This window comes from Odontomachus brunneus, unplaced genomic scaffold, assembly GCF_010583005.1.
Source record: "Odontomachus brunneus isolate Ranch 3 - 2012 unplaced genomic scaffold, Obru_v1 Obru_scaffold_019, whole genome shotgun sequence".
Taxonomy (NCBI): Eukaryota; Metazoa; Arthropoda; class Insecta; order Hymenoptera; family Formicidae; genus Odontomachus; species Odontomachus brunneus.
Window position 1 is genome coordinate 2,390,534 of NW_022639469.1, and position 27,863 is coordinate 2,418,396.

The 27,863-nt window shown below is 39.7% G+C and overlaps 1 protein-coding gene across 11 annotated transcripts in view; it reads right to left on the reverse strand.

The window, feature by feature from the left end:
- The window catches only part of LOC116841958 (pyrokinin-1 receptor-like), a 43,776-nt gene that overhangs the window by 2,924 nt on the left and 12,989 nt on the right, over window positions 1–27,863 (reverse strand). For 6 of the 11 annotated variants that reach the window (XM_032810532.1, XM_032810538.1, XM_032810531.1 and 3 more), the window contains 4 exons: window positions 24,671–25,739; window positions 23,627–24,036; window positions 4,310–4,527; window positions 987–1,419 (listed from right to left, as the gene is read on the reverse strand). In XM_032810532.1, the coding sequence (XP_032666423.1) occupies window positions 987–1,419; window positions 4,310–4,527; window positions 23,627–24,036; window positions 24,671–25,197 (1,588 nt within the window). In that variant the 5' untranslated portion in view covers window positions 25,198–25,739. The other 5 variants (XM_032810537.1, XM_032810533.1, XM_032810540.1 and 2 more) reach the window with 5 other exon arrangements.

Here is a 27,863-nt window from a genome sequence, read left to right on the forward strand (position 1 = left end):
CGAGAGTGCAAGCGTCTCTATATTTCCACTCTGTATTTCGGAGCATCCTAATTCAATAAATCGCACCCGGGACTGTCGCCTCGCGTTACTTCGCCGTATCATGCTCTCATGAGATAATATTTCGCTTGTGAATAAACACGAACAGGCGTTACTGCAGAGCGGTAAACACGAGAAGACACCCTCCGTTCTCTTGTCTCCCGCTGAGAGTCCCTCAATTAATTAGATAAATACGACAGTCGAAGCAGTCGGGACAGCCTTCGTGTGGTCGATTGGGGTTGAGCCTCACAAACACATGTAACAGTAATATAACTGTTAGTTATAATTTCCCACTCAACAATGTAACTGTTACACAACACACATGTTGTATTGCATTTATATTGTCGAGTGAGAAATTAACATAATTATATAATTGTTACTTGGTGTTTGTTGGGTATATATATGCAAAGGGAATGCCTTTGTCTCTTGTGGACCAAAAGTGTGTCCAAGTTACATACAAGAGAGAAAGGAGATAAGGACTAAAGTCCTCTGTGCGCATACGTTGAAATTGTAGAGGATAAAAATCGCTGAAACTATTGGCTGGCGACGATTTCGACGTATGCGTGCAGAAGACAATTAGACCATATTTCTCCCTTTTCTTTCTCGCACCTTCCTCTCTCACAATCTTTCTCTTTCGTACGCAACTTGGACGCACTTTCAGTGCTCGCATTCCCCTTTCATGTGTACACTAGGATTCATAAATGCCTTTACCGGTATCTAGAGAATTGGACTTTTTCGATCTGGCGCATCGTTTCTCAGTAAGCGTGAATCGTGATTGTTAGTTACTGAAAGAACCGACAACTAACTAACAGTCACGATTCACGTTTACTGAGAAACGATGCGCCAGATCGAAAAAGGCCAATTCTCTAGATACCGGAAGTGTAAAGGCATTAATGAATCCTAGTGTATATGTTCTAAGGGTCGAATAAGGGCGCGGACACAGACGTTACCTAAAGCAGCAGCTTTTGGCGAACGATGTATCCTTAGCAGGTACTCGTTCGCCGCCACGTTGTTGTTGCCCTCGTTCAGACCCTGCTTGCTTATCGACGTCATCATGGTGAGTTGGCTGGTGTCGGAGCCTCTGGATACGCTTCTGGCGTACTCCCTGCCACCGGTTTCCCTGATCGTCGCCTGATAAACAGCTCGTGTTTGTTGCTCACCACGTGACGCCAAGCCATTTAGCTCGCAGGAGTTCGCGTTCGCCAGGCCAAAGTGCGAAGAACGCTGCTGTTCGTCGCTCACGGATATCGAAGGTGACGGCTGGATGTCGTCGACACGATATCGCAAGGACCGCTGGCATCGCGACAAGCTGCTGTAAGTCGGCCGTCGAGGACTGCTCCTGTGCGAAGAGCACTTCCTCACGCACTGTTTGGGCAGCATCGACTACAAGAAAGGACGCAGGTCAACGGAGAGAATCGGGAGAACGGTGGATTGTCGATTCGCTCGTCGCGCGATTATCCAGACAAATTATCACCAAGTGAGATATTCGATGGTGGAAGAATCTCAATTATTTTAGTTACATTTATGAGGAATATGCTGTGTATATTGATTTAATTATTAAATTTATTTCGCACAATGATGTAAATTCTGCGTTGTAACAATGTAGCAAGAAATATACTCAACGTTATTCTCACAAATGTTTATATTACATTTTGTATAATATATTATTTTCAGCACATTTTCATCATTTGTCTCATTATCTATTTCCAATAAATACGCGTGCCATATGAACCATTTATGAAGAATGCAACTTTTACAAATCAACTAGTATTGTTATTGCCAAATTTACGTAATAATTGTCCATCTGTCCATCTGTCCATTTTGGTAAAGTCGCGAGCTAAGTTTCTTTCGATGATTATCGGGTGTAAAATTTATAGTGAAATTTATGTATATTATAATTCTGTGTGTGTGAGTGTGTGTGTGTGTGTGTGTGTGTGTGTGTATGTGTGTGTTTGTGTGAGTGTGTATACAGGATTGGCAAAAGGTCCGGAAACGATCAAATATCTCGAAAAGGATCAACTATAGCGAAAAATATGTAAGTAGCAAAGTTGTGGGGCTTAATAAAATGTACCTAATGATGAAAAAAGCTGTTAATGTTTGGCTCGGAATTTGGAATGACATTTTAGTGACTGACGAATTTATAAAAGAAAGACAAAAAATATAAACAAACAAAAACGTTTTCACCGGAATATTTAAACAAAATATTATTATTTTCGTTTATGATGGCTAAAAATTTAACTTTGGGTGGAGAACGAAGATCATACGAAGATCAAATTGAATTTTTTAAATTGGACCCCCCACTTTTTTTTACATATTCTTGTAGCTTATTTCAAGGGCTTTCCAAAAACCTATAATAAAGTATTTTTTTATTAGGCATATTTAGAGTTATGAGGCTTGAAAGGATTTTGGTCTTTAACTGTTTCTGTTTCGTAAAAACGTATCACTGTCTTCTGAACGGTGGATTTAGAAATAAAATTGCGATCAGGATATGCAGCATTGAATGTGTAGATCAGTTGTATGATTTAGTATAGTCTTTTTTTATAGCTTTCTTCGTATGATTTAATATGGTCTCCAAATTTTCGATAAAGAAAGAGCATTATCTTTTCATTATCGGTTAACATTTTTAAAAAAGAAATTTGAAATTGTAGTTGGAAAAAGAAAGGGAAAAGACAAAGAGTAAGATGCGAGAGAGCACGACTCGTTTTTAAAATACAAAGATCGAGAAGCGTTATCGTGAAGCGCGGGTATGCGCGAGTTTTGACTGAGCACGTGTGATATTACGTAGTGAATGAATAACCGCGTTCGATGCGAGCTAATGAACAACTAAGTCGGTCATATCGTTTAGCTCGAGACACGAAAAACAAAGTTATTCTTGTTTTTCTCCTGTGTTTATGTTTTTTAGGCTCCCAGCCTAGTTAAACTAGTCCGGAGAGCATTAGCTGCATTACAAGTGCCGCGGCAGATAATCTGGCGAACTTTGAAAGGTGATAATCGCTACCCGTACCATATTCAAAGAATGTAGAATTTATTACCTCAGTATTATTTCAAAAGGTTGAAATTTAGCAATTGGTTTCTTGAGCAATTTGACAATGATAATTCATTCCTATAATACAAAAATAATGTGGACGAATTAATCTACATTTACAAGAAGAGGAATTAATAATCAAAGAAATTATCATGTATAGACTCATGAAAATCCCAGGACTGTTAGGAAATACAGATTCCAGCTGTTAATGTAAACTGTAATCTGTTAATGTAACAGATAAAGCTGTTAATGTTTGGCTCGGAATTTGGAACGACTTTTTAGTGACTGACGAATTTATAAAAGAAAGGCAAAAAATGTAAACAAACAAAAACGTTTTCACCGGAATATTTAAACAAAATATTATTGTTTCCGTTTATGATTTCAACGACGAACTTTAGAGGTAGTGCGAGAATGAACCAACTACGTTTATCTTTTTTTGTTTTTCCAAAACGAAGCAAAAACAAGTATATCTCCAAAGGACTTTTTTATCGATTCCCTACACGCTTCCAAAGCTTAAATTCTGGACATCCTGTATGTAAAAACTAATATAAATTATATATATGTGAGTATGAATATATTGTGGAACATTATATATATATGTGTGTGTGTGTGTGTGTGTGTGTATGTGTGTATTTAAATAATTTAAATAATATAATATAAATATGTTTAATAATATGATATAAGTTATATTATCAGAAGTTTCCAAAAAAGTTCGTTCGGATCGTAAATTATTTTATCGGCTAAAATTTTTTTATAGCTTTTTTTATACGGAATCAGATAAGATAATAAGATCCAAAAATATGATAAAAAGTGATGGATAACGATGGCAGATGCATCGTTGGATTATATTTCATATATACCACTATTATTAATAAAAGAATTAATAAATAGAAGGAACTGTAATAAAAGAAATAGCTGAAAAGTTGACAGACTTTTGTAAGCCTATAATATTATATTATATTCTAATTATATTATATATATATATATATATATATATATATATATATATATATATATATATAGTATTATTTATATTATAATTCTTTTAATTATATTATTTAATTATAGTTTGAAAATTGTTTTAATTACATTTACATTTAGCAAACATAAGTTTGCTTTAACTTGTAATCACTTTCAGAGGCGTGCGCTGAATTTTCATGCGAGAGCATAATTTCTCGATTGCAAAGCAGCTTATGAGATTAAAGATTAACCAGCTAAATCCTACTGAAGGAATGCCTGCGGACTCACCTTGAAGGCTTCCCTGAATTTGTTGGACATGATATTGTAGAGAAGCGGATTCACGGTGGTAGACAGATAATAGAACACCCCTGACACATACGTGAGGGTGGTATATACTATCACCAAAGCATCCTCCGGCTCAGATCGGCTACTTTGAGCGTACACGGCCAGCAGTCTCTGGGCATGAAACGGCGCCCAGCAGATGAAAAAGGCCACCACCACTGCGACTGTATGAACAAGAGCGAAATTCAGTTAGGTCGGAAGAGAGAGAGAGAGAGAGAGGTTGGTTGGTCATTGGGAGACAGGAATGAAGTGAAACGAATTTGCCTTACTCTCTGATTTACTACTGTGCAAAATAAAAAAGAGTGTAAAACGAAGTAAATCGTGCCAAATGGAATAAATAAATCGCGCGAAGTGAGACTCAGTGCGTGACGTAATCTAGATTTATTTACACTTTTCAGTTTGCAGAGAAAGGGTAAGAGACAGAGAGAGAGCACAACATTAGTTGCGAGATTCTCGTTAAACGGAACGCTCGAGACCTCAGACTGCTCATGAGTTGCCGCTGATTGATTGATCGTAGATATGTGAGAATAATCCAACCCACATAAATTAAGTTTCGAGAAAAATGAGGATAAAAATTTAATTTAAAAAGGATAGATAACACTGAGGTTTCTCGCAATCGTCCAAGAAGTCAAGTATAGTCAATTTTCTTTTCATTAAGATTTATTGGCACAAGTTTAACTCTTAAAAAACAATAATTAGTAAAAAATGATGCAAAGAAAATAAATTTAGTAGAAAATAAAACCTATGTTTAATTAATTTTAGGCGCCTAAATAAAGTTTGAATATTTTTTTGTTTTATGTAGAAAGACTACTTGGACTACTCATTGGCAAAAAACAAAAACTAAAAAATCATAATTTTATGAGTTGATTCTCTTATTTTTGTATAACTATGGCCAAAGTTAATTACGAGAAATCTCTCCTACGACATATAATTAAGGAGTATCGTGAAGTTCGGAAATTTACGTGCCGGTAAGTCTCTCCGAAACTCTCCCGACGTGTTGCGAAATACTCCTCGCAGTACTGAATATACAAATTGGGTCTCTCTTCGAGAGACAATAACGGCCGTAGCGAGGTTTATCGGGAAAATTCATGTCGTTCGAATATCACAGCATCTTCTGAGATACCATAAATATCGTTAGAATCAATTCGAAGATAAAAGAAAAGAACCGTGTAGAACGCAGTTAACACTGCCATGTTACTGATTATCGTTGATCCTCTCTAAAAAAAGACATGTAAGAAATTTAATTGTTGCCGCTTTTCTGCGATGCTGATTGGTTCTCTCGTTTAGCTCACTTCATATGGGCTGCGATTTGTTTCGTGTCGTTTACACTTGTCAAATTACCAGGCAAATAGCTGTCATCGCGTTAGTTAGATCACGAAAAAAAATACAGAAGAGATATGTCTCTCTCTGTCTTTCCCTGTCTTTCCCTGTCTCTCCTTGTTTCTCCCTGTCTCTCCCTAGCTCTCCCTGTCTCTCCCTGTTTCTCCCTGTCTCTCCCTGTCTCTCCCTGTCTCTCCCTGTCTCTCCCTGTCTCTCCCTGTCTCTCCCTGTCTCTCCCTGCCTCTCCCTGTCTCTCCCTGTCTCTCCCTATCTCTCCCTGTCTCTCCCTGTCTCTCCCTATCTCTCCCTGTCTCTCCCTGTCTCTTCCTGCCTCTCCCTGTGTCTCCACGTCTCTCCTCGTCTCTCCCTGTCTCTCCCTGTCTCTCCCTATAATTATTAATTAATTAATGCATATTTCAACTTAATTTTTATTTTATTTTTATTTTACATTTTTTATTGCTTTTTATTAGCTATATGGCGCGCCCATAGCGCGCGCATGTATTGTTCTAGTTATGCAAAAATTGCATTGATAATTGTTTTGTTATCGAGGACCCGATTAAACCGCAAGCGGACAATCCACCAAGTAGAAACTCTACTGAGATCGCACACGACTACGCATGCCTGTCAGCGAAACGGATAGGAAGCAAGCCAAGGTCGTATTGACCTGTATGTAAGTGCAACATAGTGTAAGGGTATGTATTGAGACAAATCGCCGACGACACGACGCCATGGTGCCATTCATCTTAGGTGCCATTTGCTTTCATTTGACTGTCGCTCTGGCAGGTGTCTGGACATTCGCGATTTCATTGGCGCCCATCGGGAAAATGAACTTTTATTACTCTGCCTCCCGCGCCGATGACTGCGGAGCACTGTGTACTCGCGACTATTTCAGGGAGGTGAACGTGTATGGAAAAGATTCGAAGTTCCGTTTGAAGAGATCTTCGCAATACACGTCAGGTAGCGACGAGAGCAAGAGAGATATATCGCCGTCTCATTCGCGGCGGAGCAGTCGGTGAAATTCGGGGGATTCGTAGGGATTCCCGCAATAGTAAAGGATTCGCGCGTTTATCTCGAGCCCAAGGGATCTTTTGCGGGGTATTCCCCGCAATTTCTCGGCTATCGAGACTATAAATAAGCACACATTTCGCATCGAACGCGAGAAAAATGGAGGGAATCGCTTACAGACAGAGCGCGGCAAGACTTCACGATTTTTTTCGCGGTGATTTACCTCGCCCACTCGATATCCAACTCGTGTGCCGTTTGTTCTTCGTCCCTTATTTATTAAAAATTACATCCGTCGCGGACATAACACAATGCATGATAAGGCTTTTTCGCGAGTAGTCGGTCACGCATCAGCGCGTGATGGATCCATGTTCAGTTAAAGTGAGTCGGTCCATCGAGTTTTCAGGAGTGATGTGTCGTTTCGGATGGGCAGCGAATGTGTTAAGGCGCGAAATAAAGCGGTACCGCCTCGATTGTCTCGTCGAGTTGGAGCTTGGCAAGAGGATTGCAAGAATAACGGACGAAAAAAGAGATGACTGCTGCGCCCAGAAGCACCTTTATTCCAGCATCTCCTTGATGGATATTAAAGGATGACAGATGTGGCAGATGTTCAACGGACAAAGGGCTCGCGCGGGACGGGAGAAAGTTTCGAGATCGATTCACGCAAATTCCCGCGCGGTAATGGAAAAACTTGGCGGGTAAGCAGACGCTTGCTTACTCTGGAAAGCCGAAGCGACGGTCCTCGCAGTTGCTGCACGAGACAACGGACGCGTCGGAGAAAGAATCGTTTGTGCGTTTTTGACATTTACCGCGGCGCGGAGAGACGACCGGTGGATATAACGGGCAGATAAATTATCGTGAATGAAGTCGTGGCTTTCCGGTGGTATTTTAGATAACGGTACGAAACTCCTCCGGGCCGCGCTCCAAATTCGCGTCGAAAAGTTAACAACATGGAATGTCGAGAATTATGCTTGATCGGCGCTATTTCCGTCAGAGTTTCGAGCAATTTTCCTCGATATCGTAGCATTTAAGTCTCGAGACAAAAAAAGCAGACAATTCTCTGCAAACAGATTTTCCATATAATTTGTAACGGATTCTATGTTTGATTTAATGCTCGATTTTATTTGTACGTCAATCAGCACTAAATAAATTTAATGATAACAATAATTATTATAACTTTGATTACTACTAATGAAAATAATTATTATTGATTAATTATATAAGAAATTTGTTGGTGAAACTATTCTCTTTCTCTCAAGATCAGTATTAAATAAAATTGATAAAATAATAATAAGCGAATAAATTAACTTCATTTGGTACTAATCTATACAAGTTATAAATATTTAATATTCTGTTACATGCTCGTTACAAACAGGCATAACAGATCGAACAGCTGCGAATTCAAAAATAACGAACGAGTGAAAAAGCGGACGATGGATGGAATATAAATACAAATATAATATAGCGGGAAAAGCGTTCTGCAATTTTCAGAGAAAATCCACCGGCAATTGTTTACACATTGCAGTATGTACATTTTGGTCGTAAATCTCGAATCGTTTGATACATGAACTCCTCAAAGCACCAATTCGAAATATCGCTGTCATATTCCCTCGTGATTTCACCGCGGCAAACAAAATATCCCTCACCAATTCGCCGCGGAAGGACGGCAATAAAATACGTATGTTTTTTTCTGGTACACAGTAGAAACTTGATGGAAAAGAAAAGGAAAGAGAACCAGTGTAAGGTAGTGGAGGAAGTGCAGCGAAAAGAAACATCCTACAACGTGATACAAAGGAATTGTTTTCCTCGTAGAATAGCTAGGAACATAATTATGAGAATAAAATTGTTAAAAGGGGATGCGCTGGGATCGATAATGAACTCCAAATATGTCGATAACGTAGAAACGGCTGTTATCAGCATAATCACGTTATTCTATGTATAGATCATACGTAAATATGTGTTGCTTTGTTTTACTATGTTTTTGCGCCAACTTTCCCGATATTTTTTAAAGCTTTTAAATGTTCTTTGAAAATTTTCTGAGCGGAACAAACTCGTGTTCAACACATATAAACTGCTGACTTTTTTCAGATAAATATTTAATTTCAACTGACAGATCAATTTACATTTGAAATACCTTTGTAATTAACTTTGTAGTTTTTTTATCGTTTTTACCGCAAAACAACATCGAGAAATGTTTCAATTTATTTTCGCACACATTTCTCTTATATCAGAACATTTGTAATTCTGTACAGCTAATATAATGTAAATCTATTGCAGAAAAATGTCAGTATTTTATCGATAAAGTTTCACACTTCAGCATTCCCTTAACTTAGAGATCTACAAAGTGTCCGATAGGCAAGCACCTAAAGGTAAGGCCCGATCTACAATAGATGGAGTAAGAAGTAGGAGTAGGAGTAAGACGAAATGGAAATAATTTATTTCGTCTACTTCCTTACTCCAGCTCCTTACTTCAGCTCTTACTGCTTAATTCAGGCTTACTCCATGTGATGTTTACGGGCAAACTTTTATTGGAGTAAGGGAGTAAGAGAAATAATTATTTCCATTTCGTCTTATTCCTACTCCTACTCCTACTCTTTACACAATCTATTGTAGATCGGGCCTTACTCAGTGTATATTTTTTCAGATAAAAAACATATTTTTCTTTCTCCTTCTCTCTCTTTCTGTTTTTTTCTTTTTTTTTTTGGAAACGAGATTTCATCGTGCGTGTACATCGTCGGACGAACGGAACTCGCCTAGGGCGAGCGTTAAAATGATGGTCGACATTTTTATTTCGATTATCGAACGACGAAGTTAACCATTGAGGGAACGAAGATAAGCGATCCCGTTGCGATCGTAAATTCGCCGGAGGCGAATAGCACGGTTTTCGCCGATGGCAAAATTTTCTTGGATTGTCACGTTCGCGGATCGACCGACATCGCGGACGTGACAAATATCGTGTGAACTAAAAAATGTAACGAATTTTTTCTTCCTGTTTCTTCTCACTTTTAGTTCTCTCCTTTCCTCGTCGGACATCACCTTATCGTTACATCATTTATGTCCTGCACACGGGCGGCCGTGTGGCTACAATTTCCCAAAAAGTGGAGGGGATAATGTGTGTGCGAATTATTTAACCACCGAACTGTTCAACTAACTGCGAATGCTCTATTTGTAAAAACGAGTTTACTGAAGAGGACAGGTCGAAACGTATGATTTGTAATATATTTTGAGGTCATTAAAAAATTTGCACTTTTACATCTTTGCCTAGCCTTTTATACGTTATTTTCTCATTTTATTTTAATTTGATCTTTAAATTATATCGTGTAGAGATTTTCTTTGGTACCTACATTATCCCCTCCACTTTTCGAGAAATTGTCGCTTAAGAGCCAACGCACAAGCACATCCGTAACGTGTTACGTTACGTTATGTGCTGACAATACAATGGTCATATCTGTACGTGAAATTAAACTTAAATCAACGCACAAAGAAATCCGTAAATTATGTTTATGATTCTCACTTGTCTGTATTGACTTTCTGCGATTTATTGTATATTTATAGTTAGAGTCTTTTTAGTTTTGTAACGATTATTTTACGCAGGTTGAAATAATGCGTGCGGCAGTTCAATATTGTTTTTTCGAATTTTTGCGGTTCTGCGCTGAAGATGGCCCGGAATAGGTTCGAAACGTTCGTAGACTTTTATTGTAATTTGAAATATTATAAATTAATAATTTTTTCGCTAGTTCACCGGCGGTTTATGGCTCTCACTTGCCTATACTGACTTTGTGCGATTTATTGCATATTTAGTTAGAGTCTTTTTAGTTTTGTAACGGAAATCCGTAAACTTAATATGTTACGGATGTTCTTGTGCGGAGACTAATCCTGCACACAAGTGCGTTCGCGTGTTTCTCCCTTTCTCTCTTCTTTTTTGTTACCATGTGGTGTTTGTTTTCGATTCGATTTATCGGCGCGATTCGATTTATCGGCGAGAATTCCTCACGGAAAAGCGACCGTGCGCTTATTAGCATTTATCAAAAGTGCGCGTAACGCACACGTGAAATTCGTGTTTGATTGGTGAACGCTATTTTTACGGAGGGTTGTTTCCGCGCATACCGCGAACTTTATTGCACGAATGTATTGCACGTGTATCTCCATCGTAAGCGGATATTTAATTAAATATCCGCCATGTAAACGGGTTATGTCGGAAAATAAAGTTGCAGACCGTCATCGTCGTCGTTCGCGGCGGCGGTGATGCTGGATCCATCAATTAATCCCTAGAACAGTGGATAAAATTTACCCAGATCGATGTTTTCAATGTTACCGTTCTTAAAAACTTGTTTCATTATAATCTTATTTATTATTTATTATTTATAATTTATTATTTATTTTTTCATTATAATCTCATATATATTTAAAAAATAAAAGATAATTCTCATTATCGCTTATTTTTCCATTATAATTTTTCCTAACATTGAGTCCCAAAAATATTGGTTTCATACACTGAGAGAAAAATATTAAAATTTATTAATAAAAATTCTCTTCATTTAAATCGAGTAAACAATACTCGGTTTAAATAAAAATAATTTTATTTAAATAAATATGTTAATAGTACGTGACTAATAAATATTTATTAATTTTTAAATATTTTCTTCTCAGTGCATTTCTTGATGTTTTTTTACACACCATTAAAAAAAAACTAAATTTTAATCATTTTTTGCGAAAGTTATGAGCAAATGAAGGTTGCGCTGAATAAAATAAACCCGCGTTTATGGTTTATGTAATTTTTTAATATTTAAGATTTTAAGATTAAGCATGTAATACTTGTATCTTAAAAATAATAATAATAATTTTTTTTATTACAGATTAATCGCAGTGCTGCATCTAAATGACATAAACAATTTGACATTGATTCAGAGTCCGGATAAAAAAATTATTCCACGTTGAGGTGTGAGTCCGGCGAACATGATGACGACATAATAACTTTAAATGACGTGTTATTGACGTTAAAGCAGCGAACTTTACCGCGCCGCTAAAGGCACGTGTATCTCCATTGCGAGCGTTTAATTAAATATCCGCGGATTAATATGTCACATGATGTCACTCTGGGACAATATCTGGGAGTATTTTTACTCGTGTTGTTACGAAAATATACGATGTTGCTATCTTCAGCACAGCAAGAGATAAATAGATACATAATGGCAAAATTTCCATTTTTTTATACATATATTTTTATATACTGTAGGGGTTACTTTGTGACACAGTGAATATTGGTCAATAGTGATAATTATCACTATTGACCAATATTCACTGTGTCACAAAGTAATCCCTACAGTCACAAAGTAACCCCATCTTACGGTATACTTCGAGTATTCAAAATTACATACGCAAGATTGCATTATGTGACTCAAAAATGAAAGTTTAACAACTAGAAGTAATGTAAGATAAAGTAAAATAAACTATATAACACTGCGATGTTACTATAAAAATATGTTGTTGTTCAACTATATCGTATATTTGTATACATCACTATATCGTATATTTTTATACGGAAAATAGTAAAATCAACGTATTTCTTAATCCACGAGCGATCGTAGCGATCGTATCCTCGTTGACAGAACATCAACACGTCTGGCGTTAAAATAATGAAGTCCTTTCACCTGTTACCGATATAACTTCTCGTGTTGCGTGAGCGACACCTCGCAAACCGGTAATTTCGTTGACGTTCGTTATCTCTGCAATCAATCGCCTTTCCGAAATTGAAACCGCGCACTGCTCTCGATAATTATGACTAATAATTCTAAACTCCCTTGTAATTATTAATTAACACACATCACACATATCGCTGTCACTTGTCATAAGTATGTGTGTGTGTGTGTGTGTGTGTGTGTGTGTGTGTGTGTGTGCGCCCCACTTTTACCACGTTATTTTGTGATGGCAAGTTTTCAGAGCAATACAGAAGCGACTTTTCCTTCAGCAAAATTCTGGAAATTTCGCTAAAGACAAACATTCTTCATTGTTCCCGGATCTTTAATCTCGTGCACCTTGGTGGCCGGACAAAAATGATGTCAAAGCAATTGCAAAATTTGAAGGAAAACAAAGTTTTAGTGTTCAAAAAGTCTAGCTCGCGAGAAGCCTTTCTATTCCTCAAGTAAAATAGCGTTAGCTTGTAGATAATTTCATCAATCTAGGTACTCTCTTTCCCTTTCTTTCTTACGCACTTTATAATATCACTTCTTTCTTTTCTTTGTTGTATTAATAAAGTTATTATTATTATTGTTATTTTGATCGATTATGATTCGAAAATTGCCTCGGCAATTTCGTTGAGGAAAATTCGGCTCCAAACTAGAGAGATCTGTCTGTGAAAATAATACAGTGGAAATATAATACCCTGTATAATTATACCGACCCAACTGGGTCAATGAGCGCGCTAAATTCAGTCATCTGCGAGGCCAGCACGAAGACAACAAAGAAGACTGATTATTGATTGAGTTGAAACGCAAAAATTAATTGCAATTATTTTCTTAGTTCCGAACTAAGGAAGATTTTAAATAAAGCACTAGCGTGATATTCTTTAAGCCTCCGTATACACACTTATATTTTGCCTACGTGCTATACAAATTGGAGTCCCGGGAACCCCATCCATATTTGTTATTGTAACTCTATACAAAATTGATATATTTTAATTAACTTTTTTTAATCTATAGAGAATTGATTAAGGAACAAGTCTATGATGAATAAAAGTCGATAGAATTAAGGAGTTCCGAGATATACGGGTTAAAAGAGAAAAGAAATGCAACAAAATCTCAATTTAGTACGTTTAGCAAAGTTGCGCTGGGGTCCCAGGAACCCCAGTGTGTATACGTAGGGTTAATTATCAGTAACGATACAAGAATGAATTCGAGAAAAATGAAGATGAAGACTTGTGGTACACAATTTAAAAAGTATAGACAGAACACCCAGGTTCTTCGCAATCATTCAAAAAAAGAAGTCAACCATATAATTTTCTTCTTTTTAAAGCCTGATCTACAATGTGATCTTTGCTTTCTGTTTCTTTTTCTTTATCTTCTCCTGACTTATATGTTATGCCTCAAATCAGAAAAAGAACCAGAAACTGGAAACAAAGAACAGTTGTACTGATAGATTAGGCTTAAGGGTATTTATTGACGCAAGCTTAACTCTGAAAAAGGATACAACTAATAGAAAATAACTATTTTTAATTGATTTCAGATGAACCATTGGACTTGGAACTTTCTCGTTTTATGTAGAAAGACGTACGGACTACCCTCATTGGTAAAAAAAAAAAAGAAACTTACAAATCATTGTGGGTTTCGTTCTTGCGTAACTATGACCCATTATTCTCATTCATAAGCCATTCTGTACAGTTCAATAGTTCAAATTGCACCGTGTTTGTGTAATTTGAGGCGTACCGAGAGACAGTTAAATACCAAATATCAAACCGAGACCTGAGTAAATATTGATCCATAAACTTGACGTTTCTGGTGAGCGCAGGAACGTGTCATCGAGGCATTTCCAGCGAACTGTTTGATATTGCGCTTGATATTATCGGACGTCTCATTACGCGAAAACTACTACGATGCGGCGAATACGGGTGGATTACTTCGCGAAGCCAATCAAACGAACGTGCCTCCCCTGTCTTCACATCTCAAGAGCCTCGTCAGGAGAAAAAGGTCCTGCGCGAGTCTTCGGCTTCGATCAGTGGACGAAAGTAAGGAAGGAAGGAAAACAAAAACGTACGTGGGGAAAACTTTTCTGTTTTGGGAAATACGCGTTATCTCGGCCAAGGTAGATGAGAAGGAAGAGGTCTTTAGTGCGGCAGGCAAACGAGAAAAGTTACGGAGAGGCTCGCCCGGCGAAACGTACTCCTCTCTCCCATTCCCCCTCCTCTCTGGTCGACGGCGAAGATTGATAGATTGATATGGCACGGACGCGAATGGCATGGCAAACAGATGTCTATTATCGCGAGCACTTCACGAAGAGAAATCAAGAAGCTCAAGGTAGCGAACGGGAAACGCATGACGCTGACGCTTCGTTGTTTATTGACGCACCCTCGTGAGTGAGGCCAGGGTCTGTGTCTTGCGAAATTCGGATAACGTAATTGTCGTGGTGATACCGTCGTAATCAAGACAAAGAGCACGTCGGAATAACTCTTCCGAAGACAACATGGAATTATAGCGCAGTCGTTCGCCCAAAGTTTGCGACGCTTGCTTTTTTCCTTTTCTTCTTTGACGAGTTTGCGCGACACGATGATATTTGCGCTGGCAGAGAAGAGGTATAAAACTAATCTATATATCTCTGTAACGCGAAGAAATAAGCAAAAAATAAAGAAAATATTTACTACGTGGATATCAATAATATACGTTCTATTCACAAATCCAAATTATTTTCTTTAAATAGAACAAACAATTATTTTTGGAAAAGTTACGGTTTTTCCAGAAAATATAAATTTTTTTGTTTGAAAGATATTTTATATTAATATAAAAAAATACGCGTTATTATACGTCGTAGTACTCAGCGAATAAATATTTTTCTGCAAACTTTCATTCTTTAAATATTTTTATTTTTACTTTATTATAAGTTTTATTTCTCAAATGGTCTTCCTCTCAGTGTAGATTTCTACTTTTATAAAAATTACCTAGACAAGCTTCCGCAATTATTATGACGTCAGACAATCGAGGATTGAAATCCAATATTGTTAATTATACGAAGATAAAATATTGTAGTAAAAATTACGACAAGATGCTCGTAATTTTAAAATTATTATAGAAATTACTACACACAACACATACATATTCGTTTAAAAGTTTTACGCACGTTTGATATTTTATTGTAAAATTATTATAATTACTTGAATGTTCTTTATATCGTATATCAGGTTAAAAATTTGCTATTTTCACGATAATTTATATTACGATTTCGATATATTCTAGCTTTACAAAAACCATTATAAAAAGAAGTATAATTTTAACATGATTTTTACTACATTTTCTTCACATGCGCATTTACGAGGTAAATATGTTCGATTGAATTAATCATTAAAATTTACATCATATAATGTAAATTTTTAGTTATATCGAATGTAGCTACAAATCAAAAACTGAAACTTACACTCAATTACGTGCAAATTATGCGTTGGCGCAACAACATTGTGTTGATATAGAGTCACTGAAATCGCGGTCATTAAATCAGCTGACAACTTTCATCACAGGGGCTATATAATTCCTTCAGTCGGTTAAACGTTTACTCGAACGAATTCCGTTCGTTCTGATAAAGTTTCATTAAATCAACCATTTTTTTCTCATTATAATAATAACACTACCGTCATATTATTTCGCTTCAACGACGTGCCTCGTATTTTTCTTTTTTTCTTTCTTTTCCCGTTTTAACGAGCGACCCGGTAACCTTGCGGTCACCGATCGTCGTGGAGGCTGGTCAGAGTATCGTTGCGTGTGCGTTTGTGCGTTCCGAAGCGCGTAAATGCTCGTTATCGCGGCAGATTTATGTTACTGACGAACGTATATTTCGAGTTCGAGAGCTCGAGCTGCGCTGTATAATACTATTGCGTAAGAGCAGCGCGAGCGTGCGCCAAATTCAACTGATGGTCCTCGTAATGGCCTCATTCGCGATTATTTCACGTATTATTTCTTCGCGAATTTTTTCTCTCTCTGTTTCTCTCTCTCTCTCTCTCTCTCTCTCTCTCTCTCTCTCTCTCTCTCTCTCTCTCTCTCTGTCTTTCTGACGGATGTGCGCATGACGACTGCGCCAATAATCTGTGCAGTGGTTCGATAGTTATTAATACGATTTTATTACGATCTGCGCATTTCATATCGGAGCATTTCACATATATTAATATGAAATAATAATCGGCGAGTAAGGGATTAAAAGAGTCGGTTCGACGAGGTAGAAGAGAATTTCTCCACGCGTACCATCGCGTGGAACATCCCGCAAATAGATCCGATTTTATTAGCGCAAGAGAGCCTTTGGAAGCACTTGTGTTTGGGACAATTAAGGATTACAGGCATAAATCTCGTCGAGGCTCCGGAGATGTAAACAAGCAGTGAGAAAGATTGGCTGGTGAGAGCCGCCGTTAGATGTTGACTGTGAAAATTTGGGAATAAATGCCAGTGTTGTAGCGTGTCAGATAATTTTATCCCCCCGCTGGTAGACTTTCAATTCAAGGAACGTCGGAAGTTCTTTGAATTGTGGCTTTAAGTCGTTCCTTTGCCCGAAAAGCACCGGAATAAAGTCGAAATGTACATAAAAAATTCAAGTTCGCATTGAACGCGGCAGCGATTCGAAAGGCGGGTCAGGCGGGTTAGTTAAAAGTCTTTACTGTAAACAGTAAAGTCTTTACTGTTAGTTAAAAGTCTTTACTGTTTTAATAGTCATTAGAATGTTCGAGGAGGAAGGTGCGTGTTCGGAATTAGCGTGCGCGCAGCCGAGCGATAAATCGCAGCCGCTGAAGACCTACAAATTACCGTAATAATTCAGTAGCGGGTTTGGGCATGATCCGCGATCGTATACAGGCTCCGCAATAAGCTCCATCGGGACTTACGTAAGCGGATTCGTCGGAAAATAGACCGCAATCGACCGCCACATCAGGCAAAGAGTATACACAGACCGCGGCGTGCACCTTGAAAATGCATCCGTGCCTAACACGCGTAAAATCGATAGTAAAGCTCCGTTTCTACCTTATGGAAGCGAACGAAAATAACCATCCCGACGTACGAAATTCGAAGTATGAAATTTGGTTCGACCGTAACAGTACATTCGTAATCGTAGGCCGCGCAGACTACCTGGTGAAAACGTCGGATTCGATTAGTTCGTAGGAATTTTTACGACAAATTCAGAATCGATTATTTAAATCGGTACTTTTTATAGATGGGTATAACTTTGTTCAATAATGACGTTCTAAGTTCCCACAAAAATTGTGGAGGAGAGTCTGGGACATGATGAATCCTGTACAATTGATGAATAATGAAAGAAGCTTTTACCAACGGCAACGTTTGGAAAGTTGGTCTGACTGAATTTTATCCATATTTAAGGTTTTAGGTCTAGGATTTAGATTCTAAGATTAAAGCCGTCTTTAAGATGAGCAACCAACCGAGCGTTGCGGCGGGAAAGTGATCCGCAAGAAATTTAATAAAGCGCATCTGCGGGATGGAGGAGACCCGAAAGTTGGCGCGAAGATTTCAATAGGCCGACAGGAAGGCCGATGTCAACGTCAGCTCGTCGATGACACCGTCGAGGAGGACGAAGTTGGGGCTACCGCGTGACACAATGAAAAATTAGAGATGTGTGTGGAAGAGGGGTGTGTCGTTTATCGTTATTGCCACGCGCGAACGGAATAATTCTCTCGGGTTCGCAGAGACACGTGAGGCCAACTACTTCGTAGTGCGCCGCCTGATAAGAGGATAGCTCGCAAAAAATATCGAAAAGAGTCAGGGTCCTACTGCTCTCATATATCAGATCTCGGCACATCGTTCGCAGACCCGTTTAGCTCCCGCGATCCCTTTTGATTTTTTCCTGCGTTTGTCAACAGTCCATCGGCGTAACATCGACCGACTCGCGCACGGGAATCGGCGATCACATCGAGAGGAAAGGATGCACGGAGAAAAATAATTTTGCTTTTGTTAGTAAAATCGTCGTTGCTACTGCAGATTTGTAGTGACATCAAAAAAATTTAATTGACGTAACTAATTTTACAAATTACTCGTTATCAGAGCAGAAGTAGTTTCATTGCCAGGATAGAAAAAATTTGTTGAGGGTTTATCCTAAGAATCACGTTAATTTGCTATTGATGCAAAATAATGTATCCTTAGCAAATTTATTTGCTATCGGAGCAAAACTGCAACTGCTTATATAAATTCATCATAGTTCTTATAGCAAAATAATTTGTAGATTCAGCAAATTATATCCAGCAAATAGTAATTAGTTCTCTTAGCAAGTCTTTTTGCTGTCCATATAATAACAAAAAGATTTTGCTAGACCGGAAGGAAATTTGCTCGGTCAACAAATTATTTTTCTCCGTGTGAGATTCGCAGCACTATAACGATATAAGAAAAATTCACTGGAAAACTGTAACTCCACTTTTCAAGTAGGATTTCAATTGGAATTCACGTAACAAAATAATCCTATGCGGAGAAAATCTATTGTAATAACAATTACAACTAAATTACAACAAAATTAGAATTACAACTAAATCTTGGATTATACGGAAATTACGACTAAACATTATTTATTTAAAAATGTTACACATCTTTGACTTTTGACTTTTTGCTGTAAAATTATTGTAATTACTTGAACGTTTTTATATCGTATATTCGCAGATTGTAAAGAAATTTGCTATTTCTGTAGTACAAGTCATACTACGATATATATGTCAATATAATCCAGCTTGACAAGAAATATTGTAGAAAAAAATATAATTTTAACGTAATTCTTACCACAATATAATAATTTCCACGTACATAATCACGATCGTCATTATCATTATCTCATCCTTGATATTATTAATATTTATTATTTATAATAATAATGAAACTTCGGCTCTCTTCCTTTAACTTAAGTGGGGAAAGTATATTATCTTAAAATTCAACGAATCACGACTGCTTTAGCTGCTACTGCTGTAGCTGCCGCATTAATACGACGCGTCACGCACGTAGAAACGTAAGCCAACCCCAATAATAATCTCGGAACAGCCAAACATCCCCATAACTCGCCCGACGTGCTCCGTGTTCCCATTGAAGTGCCGTGCGTGTCCGTTTCCGAGACTATTTCCGGCTATCTCGCGATAATTCGAGTTCGAAAAACCACTCGTATAATATTTCTCTTACTTCATCGAGAAGTGGGTATGAAGACTACTTCTGATAATTCGCGAACGAATCGCGATAACTACGAAAAACGAAGATCTAGAAGAATCTGAAAAACCTGCCAGCTTTGAGAAACTCTTTTGATGAAATCTACCCCGAAAAAATCTTTTGCCGCGTTTAACGGATTTTTCACGAGTGCATGAAAATTATCATTTCTAAAGCTATTAGAACAATACATGCGCGCGCTGCGCACGCGCCATATAGCTAATAAAAAACAATAAAAAATGTAAAATAAAAATTAAATAAAATTAAAATATACTTTAATTAATTAATAATTATAGGGAGAGACAGGGAGAGACAGGGAGAGACAAGGAGAGACAGGGAGAGACAGGGAGAGACAGGGAGAGACAGGGAGAGACAGGGAGAGACAGGGAGAGACAGGGAGAGACAGGGAGAGACAAAGAGAGACAGGGAGAGACGGGGAGAGACAGGCAGAGACAGGAAAAGACAGGGAGAGACAGGGAGAGACAGGGAAAGACAAAGAGAGACAGGGAGAGACGGGGAGAGACAAGGAAAGACAGGGAGAGACAGGGAGAGACAAGGAGAGACAGGGAGAGACAAGGAGAAACAGGGAGAGACAGGGAGAGACATATCTCTTCTATATTTTTTTTCGTGACCTAACCAACGCGATGATAGCTATTTACTTGGTAATTTGACAGGCGACATGAAGCAAACCGCAGTCCACATGAAATTAGCTAAGCGAGAGAACCAATCAGCATCGCAGAAAAGCGGCAACAATTAAATCTTTTACATGTCTTTTTTTAGAGACGATTCTTTCGATTGCTCTAACTTTGCATCACATTCTCTCATTCCAAAACACTGTTATTTTATATAAAAACTATTTCTTCAGTTAGCTCCTTTTCTTACAAAATTCAAACATTTTTTTATCGCTGCAGATTCTTCTAGTTGTACCAAACATTGTTTCGGAAGAAAAATCGCGTAAGTCAAACCAGAAGCCAGGAAAATTAAAAAAAAGGCTTTTTTAAACAAACGGACTCCTATGATTAAGAATAAACATGCCCTTAACATCGGGTTCTAATCAAGAATTTTTTGGTCTGAGTTGTTCTAAGTCTACGAGACATAATGGTATGAATCTCGCATCGTTATCGGCTCTGCTAAAATTCGGAAAAATTGACTTTTAAGCAGCTACTCCATCAAGAATAAACATAATCCCTTTTTTCTGTTTAAATCGAGAACTTTTCGTTCTGAGTTGTTCTAAGTTTACGAAACAAAGCTCTGTAATATGAATTTTGTGTCACAATCGGTTCTCCTAAAATTTAAAAAAATCGATTTTTTCGCAGATGTTGGCAAGTAAGGTTAAGGCGGAAATTTCGCGACAGCCTCCAAGGCCGATCCGCATGTAGAAGAGTCGACGAATCAGCAGCGACTTTGCGAATCGCCCGATGTCGAAATAATTTCAATTCGGAGCAAAAGTTGAAGCACGAGAAATTTTCATTGGGCACAGGAAAAAAGATATGGACAACTAAACATAATTTGCTGTGTTAGCCACTTTTTCTTTGCTGTAGAAACTAATTTTCTTGCTAAGATAACAAGAAAATTTGCTTCTGCGACAAAAAAGTAGCTGAAGCAGTAAATTATGTTTAGTTGTCCATTTGTAGCAAATTTGCTGTGTTAGCCGTTTTTCTTGCTGTACGAACAGATTTTCTTATTATCATAAGTTCCTGCAGCAAAAAAAAGTAGCTGATACAGTCCATATATAGTAAATTAGTTTGCTGCTGCAGAAAATCCTTTTTTTCAATGGGAGAATCTCCCTTTGAGAGTCTCTCGTCTAATTCCCTCTGAAGAAAACGAGCACTGTCCTAAAAAAATTATTCCCGTAAAATCGCGCCACATCGTGTCCACTTAAAAAATGCGCGCTCTTTCTCTCGAGCACCCCGCAGATTAAACCATCGCAATATCCGCGAGATTGGCTTAAAAGGATCTCGAAATTTCCTCGGCGTATCTGCGAACGAGCGTCTCGAGAATAGATCAAAATGCGTAGAGATCGCTGGAAATTTCCCGTTTCTCTCCTGTCTGCCTCCCTCCCCTTCTCCCACCACCGTCGCCAAGGAAGAATTCGATAGCCATGTGATGCTGGATATAGATGTGTTCGCGGCCGGGAGTAAATATCACGTGAATGAAGGAAGGTTCACCTTGAATCGGCGATTGCGCGAACGACGTCTGACGTCGCACGACTCGACTCGGCGTGACACGGAATTTCCGCAAAGTCGTAAAGTCGACGTACCCGACGAGGGGCGTACGATACGAAATCGCGTCTCGCAGGCTCGAAATTGCGCGACGGGGTCGGTATTTGCCGCTATTTCGACGTGCGAATTCCAACGTCTCATTCCTCTCGCTACTGCGAATTTTCGTCGTAGGAAAATTCGGAAAATCGATCATTTTATTTCGTTTCCCTCCTCTCTCTCCATTTTCTTTCTTTACATAATCCAAGGTCGATGTTAATATTCGTTGCTTGCTCGCGCGAGACACTCAGATTTGAACTGAACGTGAGTTTTTCAATCGAATCACGATTACAAATATCACGTATATTATATGATACAGTTGAAAAACTCAGATCCAGTTCTAAATTCTAATCTGAACATTAGACATGATACAAGTGGCGACTATTAATACAAGTTTTAGGCCCTTATTAATAGTCATTACTTAAAATTTGCCTCAGATGATACTTAGATTTGAATTGAACAGATTAGATATGAGTTTTTCAATCGAATGGTAGTTACGATTATATCGCATATTATTCAACTTATTCCCAGCGTCTTTCTCTGGCGTTTCTTTATTTTAACAGTTCAAGACTCGTATTAATAATCATTAGTCATTAATAGTCTTGAAATTGAATTACTTGTCTCGCGTAAAATATTCAGGTGAATCGAACAGGTTAAATATGAACTTTTCAATTAAATCGTGATTACAAATATAATATCATATATGTTATATGATTCAAATGAAAAACACAAATTTAAGTTCTGATCCGAGTATCTGACGTGGAACAAGTTTCAAATGACGACTAGTCTGAGTTTCCAAGGTGAATTTTGGGAGCAGAGACGCTTTGTAAACTCATAATTTACGTAATGTTGACGACACGTTCCAGATGTTTAGTGTGGCGTGGCGAGTGATTAATGAGATGTTGGATTTCAGCAAAATCGATTTATTTCTGAACCGCTGTCCTACGATGCCATTCATCCGAGTTATTCAAACGACTCTAAACATCCGGATTATCCGACCTTCATTCAGTGCTGGCAACTCACACTTCAAGTTCCTTCGATATTTTATGGGACAGATGATTTAAACAGATGCGCCTAAATCGTTTACATCGTTATATTACTTCCAATTGACTTTTCTGGTGACATTTACACAAGAAAACGCAGAAGGGTGTTTGTTATTAATGGATTTACTACAAAACTTCCACAGCTTTCAATATTAAAACGGAAGAAAGCGTTGGCGTCAAAAAAGCGTTATTAACTCTATGAAAAGAATCGTTGGAAACGTCGCCGGAAGGTTATCGTGGTCTGTTAAATTTTGATTGTGTTTTTGTAAATGAATCTCGACTCAAAACTTCACACGCATGTCTCGTCTGAAATTCACCGGAGCTCGTGATCTCGTTATAATCTCTGTGCTTCAGTCTCTGAGGAAGCGTGCCACGTTGATTACACCTGCATATTTCGAAATACTCTGTATGTTTCGCGATGCTCGACCGATCCACACTCCCGAAGTTTCGCGAGGATGCCCTCGAGAATAATGCATCATTGTCAATGTCTCGACAAGTTTCTGTGTAAAGCAATTTCCGATGGAAATCTTCAATTTCTCGGACAGAGGTACGAGCGGAAATTGAGACTGGCTGAACTTCAGCTTCAAGTGCGTCGTTAAAGACGCTCGAGTGTCACCTCAAACAATACAGATCTCCATAGGACACTCCTAAAGGCATTTCGAGAACGTTTTTACGTCCTCAGGACGATCTCCTTTGGTGATCTTGTGCTGTCTGGGTTTTACAACCGTTTTATGAAAAAAAGCAACTCTCGCTGCAAGATATGTCACTTACTCAGCATGCGAATGACGTTCCTCTGAGCGGCGGTCTTCCCTCGGTTGTTGTCAAGATGATTCAAGCCACCTGGTACATGGTTCCTCTTGACGGTGACGGTCAACAGCGTGGAGCTTCGTAGCTTGATGGCGATCAGTACGTATAGCACCGTAATGATCGTCATCGGCAGCACGAAAAAGAGTATAGTCGAGATTTCGAATGCATGATCAATCAGCGTCCACCGGATCGTGCATCTGGCACTGTCCAAGATGGCGGTACCGTTGTCAAAGTACTCGTAAGTGATGCCGAACTGAATTGCTTGGGGCACCGCGAGGCAGAGCGCCAACAGCCAGATCACCACCACGAACTTCACTGCCCTCGACAACTTCGACATAGTATGTGAGATGAAGGGGTGACATATTGCCACGTACCTACGAATAATAATAATAATAAGTAGCAGTGGCAGAAGAAAGAGAAAAAGAATAGAAACAAGAAGAAAAAGAAGAAGCAGACGAATAGGAAGAGGGAGAAGAAGAGAAAGAGGCAGAATATAAATATAAAGAAAGAAGAGGAGGAAAAAGAAGAAAAAAGAAAGGAGAAAGTTAGGAGGAAGAAGAAGCAGACGAAGAGGCAGAGGAAGAAACGAAGCGGAAAAGAAGAAGAAGCGAAGGAATAAGAGACGAACATTCTCGTGGATATATTGCGCTTGTCAGCATTCATCTTCCGAATATCTGTTTGGCAAATGCGCGCGCGTGTACACATTAACGAAACCCGAAATTAATACATGCCGACAATTTCAGCCGACAGCGGACTGTATCCCATCGATCTTTTTGTCATGAGAGTTGAGTAGAATTTATATAGAAATACGTTATTGCGCTATTAGAAATATTACCCGGCGAAAGTCAATTAATCAATATCGAATGCATGCAACAGCAGTGTGATCTCTCCTCTTTTTCCTTCTCTCTCTCCCTCTTTCTCCGATCCCGCTTGACATTTCATCACGACCACCTGATTCTCCCCTGGAGAATATTCCCGCGCATCCCCCCGATACCCTCCGATAATCACCTCTCGACGGTGAACGCCGTGATGGTGAGAACAGTCGCGTTGGCGGAGGTCTCCGCGGCGAAGCTCTGGATGATGCAGAACGCTTCGCCGAATATGTAGGGGAAATGCGACCATATGTAGTACATCTCCGGCGGCAGTCCGGACACCAGCAGTAGCAGATCCGACACCGCCAGGCTGAAGAGGTAATAGTTGGTGGCGGTGTGCATGGACTTGTTGCGCGCGATCACCACGCAGGTGGAGATGTTGCCGATCACGCCGGTGAAGAAGATCACCACGTAGATCACCGTGATCGGCAGCACGATGTAGAGGGCGTCCCGCCGATCCGACGCGCCGTCGTTGCGCAGGAAGGCGACGATCGCGCTGGAGTTGTCCTCGTGAGATCGCGAGATCGCGGCGTTCTCGTCGGCGCCGCGGAAGGCGGACATGAGGACCGGTAGCCTGAAGCCCAGCTCGCCGTTTCTCGACAGCCCGCCCGGTTCTTGAAGAATCACCGTCGCGGTGGTGTTCACGCTCGCGCCTGCGATCATCCTGCGTGGATGATTATTTCGCCCTTATCGTTGCGAACCTCGGAGGTTCGGCGAGCGAGCAACGTTGCTGGATGACGGAGCAGTGACTAGCGGCGATTCCCGTCGCCGGTTTCGCGAGATCCACGACGACGGTCGAGTCTTCATGATCGTCTCGAGTCGTCTCGGCTTGAGAACTCGCGGGAACGTCTCGTCTTCGTGTGCGAGGTCTGCCGACGTCGGTCGCGAGGTTTCACCGCTGTTGTCACTGGCCGCTCGGAAGCCGCACGACGTTCATCGTCGTCGTGATTATTTATTCTCGTAAATGCGGCTGCGATGCTCTCCGGCTCGACGCCCCAGGGAAGCTCCGCCGATGGTCCTCGAGACTTATGGCCGACGATCTAAGACCCGCACTCCAACACTCGCCGCGTCCGCGGCGACGATACGGTACATGAACATCTCGTCCGACACTCCAGCCGAGTGTCAATGTTTTCTCAGATGTGATAGTCAGTTACGAAAAGTCCGGAGACGACCTTATCGCTGTTTATTCTTTTCTTAGCGTCGACCTGGAATCACACGATCTTTGCGAATTTTTCTCGAAAGCGGTACGTAATTCGCCGGAGGATTAGGAATGAAGACGGAGAAAGAGAGGAAAGGCAGGAAATACGACAAGACTCCGGGCTAATTAATTAAGAGCGCGAGAAGTTATCGCGTTCTCGATCTCTTCGACGTCCCACGATAATGTGGCGGTAGCTACAATCCGTGCCAAAGGCTTGTCGTATTTAAGTCAACAACCAAAAAGATATAAGCACATTCTCAGCGGAATACGTTTGTTTTCTAAAAGGAAAATACTTTAAGAAAAAAAGAAAAAGATTCAAGAAAAAGAATCCCAGTTGCTATTTCCTGCAATTCCTTTTGTCGCAATTAGAAGAGAGTATTTCTCTTCTAATGAAGAGAGCAATAATATTGTGCTTAGAATATTCGTCGACTGATTTTAGAAGAATCCTTTTGAGGCTATATATATAGGATATCCTATGATGAATTGTGAGTGCTAAAAGGATGTGTTTCTGGGATCGATTTAAGCAAAAAGCTCTTAGCATGTACAGTTCATAGGCCATCCTGCATCAAAAGATTCTGCTAAGGATGAAATGATATATTTTTGGATGACATAGAAAACGAAATTCCATGAAATTAACATTACATTTTTATCTTAATTATAATTTCAGAAAGTGAAAGTGAGGATTAATAATTTCTTCGAGACACCTAACGAGGATCTCCTGTTTTCTTTTTGACACTCAGTATTTCCTCGCCACGAGAATTTCTCAGAAGAATAATGAATCTACCGCAGCTGACGGTCTGATGGTCTCGCAAGATGCGGTTTCCATAGCAACTGAACGATTAACACGACAACATTCTACGCGCACGTTCTCTGGCGCTCAATTAATTATGGCCGATTAGTTTCGGTCAATTTACGTGAACTGAAGAGCCGCCTGTAAATTCTCCAATTAGAGAGCCATGCCTCCCGAGCGATATTGCTGTCGGGCTGCGGACGATCGATCGGCATTCATCGCCGCGACGCACTTACATCGATTCGTTCGAATTCGTTGTACAAACGACGATGATGTGCCTGAATCGTCCCGAATCGTCGCCCCCAATCGGATGAGTTTTCGTGCGCGGTCACTTCACGCGTCTCCTCTCCATGGAAGATTAACGCGGTCAATTATTCACGTTTGTCGTGTCAATTATACGCGATATGAGTCCTAATGTAATCGCCGACGGGGATGCACGTCTGTGACGTCGCCGTGCATCTGCGTCGTAATGGCTTGATTCATTACAATTGCGGCGGAGCTGATCACATTTCTGTTTCGCGCGCGAGCGTAATTACAAACGTTCCTGCAAAAGCGAATTCCACAACGTGCGTCATTAATCACCGCCGTGACGTCGTTAACGAGCTGCCGGGCTGAGAAAGGCGTCGAGAGAGGATCCCGAAGATTCGCGAGATGTCTCAGTAAACGATACCTCAGTACCTCAACAAACGTCTCTCCTCGTTGCTCCTTGCCTTGTGTGTTACCGCACTCGTGACAAGCATATCATCAGCCGTATTTACGCTAATCCGACGTTCCGCCACCTTTGTCCCGCGATCCCTTTCTCAGACTCTACACTGAGAATGTTCCTCGGGTTCCCGGAAATGTCATACACGTCGCGTTAGCAATGCCACATTTGTCCTTTCCGCGGCGTGGAGAAGCGTCATTGCGTAAAAATAGCGGAAATGTAACTGCTCGCCTCTAGTAATACACCCTCTTTGCTCTTTCCCGAAATAGAATTTCAGGATTCTCCGATGAAAATCGAGCGATATTTATTCTCCTCAGCAGTGGGATTTCTTCTTCTTTTTACGAGCCCCAGGAGAGTCGCGTCAGACCACCCGGCCAACCCTCCCCGCCTACGACAGAGGCGCGTGCTAATAAATCATTCTCAAATCGATCTGACACGCGCGCCAAGTACTCACTCGCGTCGCTCGCGCTTTCGGTGAGACAACTTATTTTCGTAAATTTTTTAAAGAAAAAGCCACTTAGTAACTTATCCATATTGTTAATAATTAAATTAATCATTCAATCCAAATCAATCAATTGGATTCACAACGACGACTTCTCTCCCGTTCTATTGGCGAATCGCAGTCTCGAGCTACGTAC